Source organism: Branchiostoma floridae, chromosome 8, assembly GCF_000003815.2.
Source record: "Branchiostoma floridae strain S238N-H82 chromosome 8, Bfl_VNyyK, whole genome shotgun sequence".
In the NCBI taxonomy this organism is placed as follows: Eukaryota; Metazoa; Chordata; class Leptocardii; order Amphioxiformes; family Branchiostomatidae; genus Branchiostoma; species Branchiostoma floridae.
This window is the reverse complement of record NC_049986.1, coordinates 931916-941674: the sequence shown is the minus strand read 5'-3', so window position 1 is coordinate 941674 and position 9759 is coordinate 931916. Positions and strand designations below refer to the sequence as shown.

General features: G+C 43.7%; 2 protein-coding genes and 1 non-coding gene across 5 annotated transcripts in view; all 3 read left to right on the top strand.

Moving 5' to 3' along the window:
- LOC118420452 (tripartite motif-containing protein 2-like) overlaps positions 1-444 on the top strand; it is an 11718-nt gene extending 11274 nt beyond the window's left edge. The window contains exon 11 of the mRNA XM_035827254.1: positions 108-444. Coding sequence (XP_035683147.1) covers positions 108-404 — 297 coding nt within the window. The 3' untranslated portion in view covers positions 405-444. The remainder of the gene's footprint in view (positions 1-107) is intronic.
- A 2355-nt stretch (positions 445-2799) lies between these two features.
- LOC118420433 (malignant fibrous histiocytoma-amplified sequence 1 homolog) lies at positions 2800-9278 on the top strand. 3 transcript variants are annotated; one of them, XM_035827225.1, is made up of 5 exons: positions 2800-3014; positions 4545-7464; positions 7693-7820; positions 8225-8350; positions 8524-9278. In XM_035827225.1, exons 2-5 carry the CDS (start codon positions 4946-4948, stop codon positions 8769-8771), a joined length of 3021 nt encoding a protein of 1006 aa, XP_035683118.1. In that variant the 5' UTR covers positions 2800-3014; positions 4545-4945; the 3' UTR covers positions 8772-9278. The 3 variants fall into 3 exon arrangements, with proteins under 3 accessions (XP_035683118.1, XP_035683119.1, XP_035683120.1); XM_035827226.1 differs by having other exon boundaries at positions 2800-3119; XM_035827227.1 differs by lacking the exon at positions 2800-3014 and adding an exon at positions 4308-4364.
- Trnal-uaa lies at positions 8014-8096 on the top strand. The gene has a single exon. It is a non-coding gene; the product is annotated as a tRNA-Leu (tRNA).
- Positions 9279-9759: the final 481 nt, after the last annotated feature.

The window sequence follows — 9759 nt, the reverse complement described above, 5'->3', positions numbered from 1 at the left end:
ATTGACAGATATTTTTCAGAATGAACACGGAGGTCATTTAAGCATTTCTTTCTGTGATTAACCCATCATTATCAAACTTGATATTAATGTAAATTTCTCCTGTTAAGGTGTTTGACTCGGAGGGACTGTTCCTGTTCAAGTTCGGCGGCGAGGTTGGCGCGGACGCGGACCGGGGGAAACACGGCATGCCGGCGGGGCTGTGCGTGGATCCGCGGGACAACATCATCGTGGCGGACATCCACAACGGGCGGGTGGATCTGTTCCGGCCGGACGGGTCGTTCCTGCGGCACATCGCCACGGCCTCGGACGGGCTGCTGTCCCCGTACGGCGTCGCCATGACACCTGACGGCAGGGTCGTGGTTACAGACGTGTCAGATTGCGCAATCAAAATCTACAAGTACTGATTCAGAAACTTTGTGTGATGTATATCCTCCTTTGCAGACTTCGAGGAAATTCTTCGAGCGGGGCTAACTTTTGTTTTATGGGGGGGGGGGGCGTCTTGCTAGTTTCAAAGTTGGTCTCTTTCAACAGAGACGGGGGGCAACATAGACTTTCTGATACTTATTGGCCCCCTCCTACAAAAGTGGCGTGTTCCTGACGTCACTGCTGGAGATAGAAAGGGTCATTCTCTGAACAAGGTCGACGGAGATTGACCGAAAATTTAGAGGGGTGTTGGCATAGGTTCTCTAATGTCGGGAAAGAGAGTTTGTCGATGAAGGGACTTTGCCTAGAAAACTACTGTAGTTTACCGTGGAAGGCATGAAACTCCCCTCTACAGTACGGCAAACTACTTTCCTCGGCAAACTTCCTTCACTGGCAAACTCCCTGCGATAGAGAACCTAAGGCCACTTTGAAACAAGCGAAACTTTGAAACAGTTCCCTCTGCAAAGAATAAAAGCCAGCTCAAAGTCTTCGAAGGACGCTATGTGGTAGAACTGTAGATAATAACTATAGGTAAACTCGCTGCAGAAACAAACGTCATGATCAGACATTTCTAATTGTCGTGCCACTGAAAAAACAATTACACATCCAAAACTATATTCAGAATGCAATCAGACAAAGCAAAGTGTACAATGGGCACAATCATATGCACTCACCGTATTATGTACCACAGAAGACAATGCAGTGAAAAGAACAGAACAGAATAGAATAGAGCACACCTCATGTGCATTGTCAATGGCATTGTCACGGATCTGATAGTACCGAAAGGTAGTTTATAAAAAAAAGTACATGAGCCAGGCACAGGAAAGTGTACATACGGGATCATACAATCTGTAAATAAATTAGTACAAAGTACAACTGAGAAAAAAATCAGAGTACTATCACCATATCTAGGATGTATATAAAACAGCTAGATAAAATGGATGTACAAAAAGTACCTTAAGTTAGATATATCAAAAGCGGCACGGCCTTTCTAAAGCAATTGTATAAAGAGATACTATCAGAATTCATCAACTCAATGGCTAAAAAAAGGGTAAAATGTGTTTGGTCATGTGGTACGACGATTGGGCATTCTGATATGGCGCATTATATAGTTATTATGTTACCTTCACAGAAGGGAACATATTGTTTTTGCTTTGTTTCTTCTTCTTCTTTTCCGCGCAAATAAGGTCAACGACCTGGACCAGACGGCTGTCACCATGGTAACCGGTAAAGTAGCAGGCACCCTGTGGTGTTTGGTTACATAATGTAGCAAACGTCAGATCTAGAGGGGCTCGGGTCACTACATTTAGAAATGTATTCAAATAAGAATGAACAAAACAGTTGCCAGTGTTAGACTACAACATGTGAAGGTAACATTCTGTATTTGCTTGCAAATATTACCTTTCTAGTTGATTTGTTATTTTTTCTAGAGCCTCGTACTTAAATCATAAACGCCACACAAGTGTAACTACAGTAAGTATAGTATTTTTGTCAGTGCGGCTATATATGTGAATGACTGCCTCGTACACAGTAAACCGTTTGCGCAGTAATTAGGCAATACACGGTAATAGAGAAGCACGTGTAATACATACCATATACATAACATTATCCAAGTCGAAACAAAACTGTATAAAATCGTTATCATGTAACTCAAGCTCTAAACATCACGTTTTTCACTTGTCTGTGCGATCGAAATAATATATTTTGGGAATGGCAACTTGAATTGTGATATTGCCTTGGTGATGAATAACATCAATATTGTTGGATTGAGAACAAGAATTAATAAATCTGGAAATCAATACTTGAGCTTCTTTGTGATTGTTTTTTTCGTTCAACAAAATGTATATGACAAAATGTATGCAAATTTTAAGAGATCATTTGCTACTGTCTATAGTATTGAGAAAGAGATGGATGAAGACATGTTTGATTTGTATTTACGACGAAATGAAACGTAACGTCATACTAGTATTCGAAAGTGAGGCAATACTAGTACACACATGTGCAACAACAAAACAAAGACCAGGAGCGACCTCTATTGGAGCCCACAGCAACTGCAGCGTGAGTTTCATGAAAATGATATCAAACCAATGAGCTTTAAAAATCACTTCAACCTCCTTGATATAACTAGCTCTACCAGTGCCTGAAATTGTGTCTGTGATTCACCATTCAACGACTTACTTTCAACTGTCTATGAAAGCTTTCAGTATTAAAGGTTTCAGTAGCAACTTGTCCTCAAATGCTTCTGAGACAAGTAAAATTCATTTCTGTCAACGTTCTAACGTAAGTACAAAACCACAAATCATGTAAAATCATTTTCAGTAGCAACAATCATCAATACATTATGAATTTTCACTGTTAAAACAGACTCGAGAGCCCCCTTCCTACAAGTAGTACCGCCCATTGACCCTTGACGTTTCGATATAGGGGATTCCCATGACGTCATATGACAGCTGCATATAGTGATGCGGTGTGGCTACATGATTCGGCTGGATGAGTCTAGGGGAAAACGGGGACTTCCAGCGCAATGGAGGGATGTTGGAGTGAAACGGGATGACAGATCGTACCTTGAGGCTGGCAAGGAGCAGATAATGGTACGATCGATCAAGGTTTGATAAGAAAATACGTGTCTTTACTTGAGCATCACATCACCACAGTTCGCCACTCGCCTCCATCTTTAAATACCTCCCAACGTGTGGGTGAGTCATCAATAGCGATCTGAATCGTCCCTCACAGTTAAACATTCTTTCTTGCTGAATGTGTTCTAGTATAGGTGCATTGTGTGTGAATTATTTATGCTCAGCCTCGTCAAACAATTGGTAGATGTTTTATATTTGTCCAGTGCTGTGAATCAATTGTTCGTACTCTTTATTTGGGTCATTGCATGTGAGTCATTATTGACATATGTCAACCCAAACACGCTTGTCTAACCATTAACACAGACATGGTAAATATAAGCAGAGTTGTTATCGGTTACACGCTTTCTCAGTAAGACATGTTGAGGTGCCTGTCATGTGAAGTGACACAGATATGCCCTATTTACAACGAAGTTTCACTATAACCTCCTTGGTTTGGTTGTGGACACTAACTAGTGAATTGTTTCTGAAGGCAACAAGCTTGAAGCATTCTATCTTGTATTTTCTATAGTTAATCCATGCTGTATGTAACGTCTAGAGGTCGCCGTTAACAGTAGATGATTGGCTATTTGTAAATATAAACCGATGACGTAGACCGGGATGACTAAATATGGTCGTCATAAGAAGAAAGTTAGTCTGAAAACAGACAGACAGACAGACAGACAGACAGACAGACAGACAAACACGCTCAAAATATAACCTCCTAGCTAAGGTAAGTACATAGGAGAGTGTTTTGGTGCAGTTTCTTAGGAGTTAGATCAGTAGTTTGTGTAAATTGTCGTCAACCATTTTGGGCAAATTTTCATTACTCATTTGTTACGTTTACTCTTAGTTAGTTCTGTATCTGTATCTGTATCTATATAGCCGGTATAACCGCCGTTCGGCGTAACACACCAGCTTTGCAGGCACGCGGCGCGGCAGCAGCTGGTTATATTACACCGAACGACTCGTTACCCCTAACTTTTGCACATCTATCTGCAAGCGTTCTTTAAAACTACCAAGAGAAGATGCCCCTACTGTACTTGGTGATAACAAGTTCCACTCTACGATAGTTCTGGGAAAGTACGAATTTTTGAACACATCAATCCTAGGTTGGTAACTCTGGTATTTGAAGGCATGACTGTTTCTTGTTCTTTTTTGAGCTGGTATTAGATACTTATCCGTTGGTACGTCCACCAGTTTATTGGTCATTTTGTACATCATGGAAAGTCTGGACATTTTCCTTCTGTCTTCAAGTGACATCCACTGCAATAGTTCCTGTCCTATCCCCGAGATGTCCACAAAGTCACAGAAGCAAGGAGCACTTCTGTTTGGTGCCAAAAGACATTCATTTTCCTCCACTTGTTAAAACACAGCCCGTTGCTATGAGTATGACATACCATTATGATAACAATGTTATGAGTCATTCCCCTGCCACGAAATACAATCGATAGTGAAATCCTAGCTAGCAGATGTTTTATACTTACCACGTCTGTTTTCTTTCGAAAGGTACGGTTGAACGTGACATGAAAGACGATATGTTGGGTGTCTGCCAAGAGCGTCTCAACATGAAACAGAGCCACCTAGCGGAATAGAGCAGCCGTGCCAGTATAACAGTACAGTGAGATCATGAGAGAAGAGGCGACCCTGTGCTGTACAATCCATATTGCAGTCTTTTCCTTTACCTTTACGACCGAAGTCGGGTACCCATTTTTACACATGGGTGAAGTGAGGAAAGCTGTGTAAAGTGCCTTTCCCAAGGGCACAGCGTCGGGGGCACGGTGGATATCGAACTCGGGACCTCTAGATTCCGAGCCGAACGCGCTCCACCATTTACGCTACACACGACGCCAGACAGTTCCTGGCTTCCTGAACAGTTTACCTGGTTCTCAAGTTTGTCCAAGGCGAAGATGTCTCGGCAAATAGAACTTCAGAAGAAGGGCCTTACAAAGGTTCCTTCTCACGTGCTTCGGGCTGGTAAAGACCTTAGAGAACTAAACATGAGACAAAACCATCTGTCTTGCCTGCCGGACGATTTCCGCAACCTGAAGGGTTTAGTGAATGTCAAGTTGTGGGACAATAACTTTAAATCCTTCCCTGAACAGCTTTTGGAGCTTATAGAGTTAGAGGAATTAGACATCGGATGCAACGAGTTAGCGGAAGTTCCAGAAAATATCGAAGTATTGCAAAAGTTGAAGATGCTACGGTTGTACAAAAACAAGCTGCAAAATCTTCCAGAAGCCTTTTGCAACTTACGCAAACTGGAAATGTTCTATCTTGGAGACAACGGGGTCTCGTCTCTTCCTCGTGACTTCGGCAAGCTGACGAACTTAGCCGATCTGTGGTTCGGTAATAATCGTTTCGAAGATTTTCCTGACCAAGTTCTCTGTCTCGTCAACCTCAAGATTCTCAACTTTAGCGGAAATAAGTTGAGGAAGATACCGGAAGACATTTGCAAGTTGAACAAACTTGAGAACCTTTACCTGGACAAGAATGAGCTGACGTCACTTCCGGAATCGATTTGTAGGATGACGTCGTTGACCGTTCTTCATCTACAAGATAATCGAATCACCGCGCTGCCAATGGGGTTTGGAAGTCTAGTCAACATCAAAAAAAGAGCTGATCTCCGACTTAAGAACAACCCCCTATGCCAGCCTCCACATGAAGTTTGCGCGGGAGGAATTGAGTCCATCGCCGCCTACCAGGACGAACTTGGGCGGTCTACAGCGACTGTTGTGCCGCAAGTAAAGCTAACCCTGGTCGGGACGCCTCTCTCGGGGAAAACTAGCCTCTGTAATGCCTTGACTCAGGACGTTTCTGTACTTACAAAAGAGGAAGACCGCACGCATGGGGTGCAGATCACACCGTGGTCGGCAGAGGGCAATGTTACGTTGCTTGTGTACGACTTTGGCGGACATCCCATCTACCACATGACCCACCAGCTGTTCCTCACTAAGGGAAGCCTCCATATCCTAACGGTGGACCTCGCCAGGTACAGGAAAGAGGCGTTCCCAACGTCTGTCGGCAAATGGGTGGACATACTTCGCGCAAGGGTACCTGGGACACACGTCCTTTTGGCGGGAACACACGTGGACCAGATAAAAGACGTAGAAGAAATTCGGACGAAATGTGAAGACATCGAAACACAAATTGGCCAAATGCAAGAAAATCACGTGAAGGATCTTGACCGACAAATAAGAAAGATCACCAAGGAGCTTCAAGGCGTCCGCGGCGACAGTTCAAACTCCACTCAAGACGGATACATCAAACGCCTGACGGAACTACATGACTCCAAACCGCTGAAGTTCTCCCGAGTCTTCCCGCTGAGTTCGGCAGAGGGTCTTCAGGGAGTCAACGCACTGCGAGCTGAAATCTTAAGGGTGTTGGAAGACACCTCCACCTTCCCAGACTTACGCCGAGTACTGCCGAAGACATGGGCTGATCTAGAGACAAGACTTGAATCTCTAAGAAAAGAGAAGAGCTTTTCAGTTTCAAGGTCAGTGTGTCGACAGATTGCATCGGAGGTTGGTCTCACCTCGGAGATAAGCATGAATACTGCGGTTGGATACCTTCACCGGAAGGGCGCCATCTTGCATTACAGTGAAAACGAGGCTCTTCGTGATCACGTGTTCCCAGATCCTGTTTGTATAGTTGAGATCTTCAAGGGCTTGTTCCACTACGACACCGATTCGGTGTTCAGCGTCGATAACCCACGATTTGAAGACATGCTTAGCATGGAGCTGGATAGAGTCAAAACCTCCTTGCTCCAAAATGGCCTCTTGTCACGTGATGTGATCCACATGCTCCTCTCCGACAGTCCCGTGATGCTTCAGTCGGACCTTGTGATGGATCTGCTGTTAGAGTTCGGTCTTTGCTACCCTGTTCCGGTCAGCCCTTCAACAGCCGCTATCTTTGGTACGGATCAACAGTATCGGTTCCCGTCATACCTCCAGAGTAGCCCTCCAAAGACCTACAACAAAGTGTGGCCAGCACAAATCTCTGAGAGCCAAGATCAAATCGAACTAGGTCACACACTGAAGGGTTTTTGTCCACCGGGACTGTTTGAACGTCTTTGTGTCCGAATCCATCCGCACGTGACCTACAGACAAGACTGGAAAGATGGCGTCATGGCCTGCAAGGGCGACCTTCAGATCCTGGTCCAGAGAACCCTGCGCCGCTCAGGAGACTCTGGGAACGAGAACGCCCCCGGAACACAGTTGACCTCACGATTTGACGTCATCAACCCCAATGACGAGATCGACATCGTCATAACAACCAGGGCTGACACCATCGACGTCAACCGGATGTGGAAGGCCCTACTTCCGCTTCAAGAAGAGCTGGACAACCTTATGAAGGAATGGCCTGGACTGACCCACACTTCCTTTGTCACGTGTCCGCACTGCGTCAAGAACAACGCTGTTGGTGACAGGTGCGTCCATACCTCTTTTGTTGTGAAACTGCGACTGTTTGGTCAACCTTGACTTATACTGTCTATAGCCATCCCAACTCATGAAAAATGACATGTTTGATCACAGCACATTGAAACAACACCGATCACGCTTGCACGATTGGCCTTTCTTGTACATTTTCATAGGTCCAAATCGTGCAGTTGTTGATGTTGAAATGACCTTATCAAAACAGCGTTTTTGTTCCGTAGGTACCGTTTTCCCGGCCAGATCTTAGACCAGCCAGCTCCCGAAGAAGATATGATGGTGTGCCCGAGATCCGGAGGAACCTCTTTCTTCAGAACGTCTTTAGTTTCTCCTCTGAGAGCAGAGGAAGAAGGTAAGACATACATACTGTCAACTTAACCCTAACGTCGGTATTAATGTACTTGGCCTAACCAATTTTTGCAGTAAAATTGTATAGTCTAAAAAAATCACAAGTATATGACATATTTGACCGAAAAATCGAAAAGTTAGTCGATTATCTTCGAAAGTCTTACTAGTGCGTTAGTAACAACTCCGGTGATATGCTTACCAGGATGGCCGAGTGGTTAAGGCGTTGGACTTAAGTTCCAATGGACGTATGTCTTCGTGGGTTCGAACCCCACTCCTGGTAGAAATTGCTTCTCTTTTGGCATTCTCTTTTTGGAACACAGTTTCTTCTATACATATCATTTTTCTGTCATCTGGTATAATAGTTTTCGCGTTATTGAATAAATATAACATTTGACTTAAATTCCACAGCCAACTCCAAATCGCTGCCAACAAGCGGAAAAGCCAGTGCCGCTGTGAACAACGCTGGTGTAACTGGAGTTGGGAACATCGTTATTCAAACTGGAAATGACTGCGTTATCAACGTCAACACCATAGGTGAGTAAACACTCTGCATTTCCAGAAACTTTTGAGTCAAAATTGAATACATAACGTATTCTATATCAGATAAAACAGATATTGATATTCTACTTACCGATTTCTGTACAATAAACAGTTTTCAAGCTCGGTGTATTTTCTTACTGAAATGTAATTTCTTGACATCTCAACAGGAAACAAAGACTCTGAAGTATACCACATGACAGTGGAGGACGTTGTAGAGTTTCTTCAGTCCTTGAGACTGGATGAATACACGGAAACTTTCCGACAGAAGGGGGTTGACGGCGCCATCTTGGCTGAGCTGGATGACCGCGCGCTAAGGACGATGGGAGTGAGAAACCCAGCGCACCAAAACTCCATCCTACGAGCCACTGCCGCGCTCTGTGGGGAGACATCGTTCACAGTCGGTGCTAAGCGATAACTGGGTTCAATCAAGTTCATAACAACTGTGAAATATGAATATCAACATACCAATTTAATATAGTATTTTGTACATAAACTCTAAATCTATAGATCTATATATCTATATAGGCCATATAGATGATACATGGGATAATATGTAAAAGATTCGATATATATAATATATATTAGTATCTCACTTTTTAAGTTTATTGTATCGTATTAAAAAATGTGAGGAATTTTCATGTAAGTGCAGTACCGATGCAGTAGGGCTAGTGGCGCTTTACAAATCCCAGGCTCTAGCTGCATTTCTTTTTCACGGAGCTACGCCTCGGCCTTTTACGCTCTTTGGTCCTAGTCCGATCTACTTCACAGAGATAACAGGGGTGAATAAGACAAGAAAAATGTGCGTTGCACTTTCTGTTAGTTGTGTTGCCACATATATTTTTGTGTAATATATTTTGTGATACATCTATCCTGTAAATAATTTTCGTATGCGTCAGGGATTCTAAAAAAATGCAATGTGGATGTAAGCACAACCTCTATAGTATCAGTGTGCATGTGTGTGTGCATGCGTGTGTGTATGTGTGTGTGTGTGTGTGTGTGTGTGTGTGTGTGTGTGTGTGTGTGTGTGTGTGTGTGTGTGTGTGTGTGTGTGTGTGTGTGTGTGTGTGCGCGTAAGTGTGTGTGTACGTAAGTGTGTATGGTGAGTGAGTTATTTCTGAATTACAAGTTTCGGGGTGGACGGGGCTCTTGATAGCGAGAAACAAATTCCATATGTTATACAACTTGTCGAGGATCAAGCGTCCATCTCTATAAACGTTTGCCCCAAGTGTTTTTATCTTTATAATTAATAGATTATGTTTGATTTATATCGTGCACATCTCGCTATCTGCCTCCCCCAGCTTAACATTCCCTCCCCCCGCGACCTTCGTTTCACCGTTCACTGACACAGAAATGGGTTCACTCAGTGCCGGTGGCGTCACGTGGCTAAGCCACAAGACAGGATC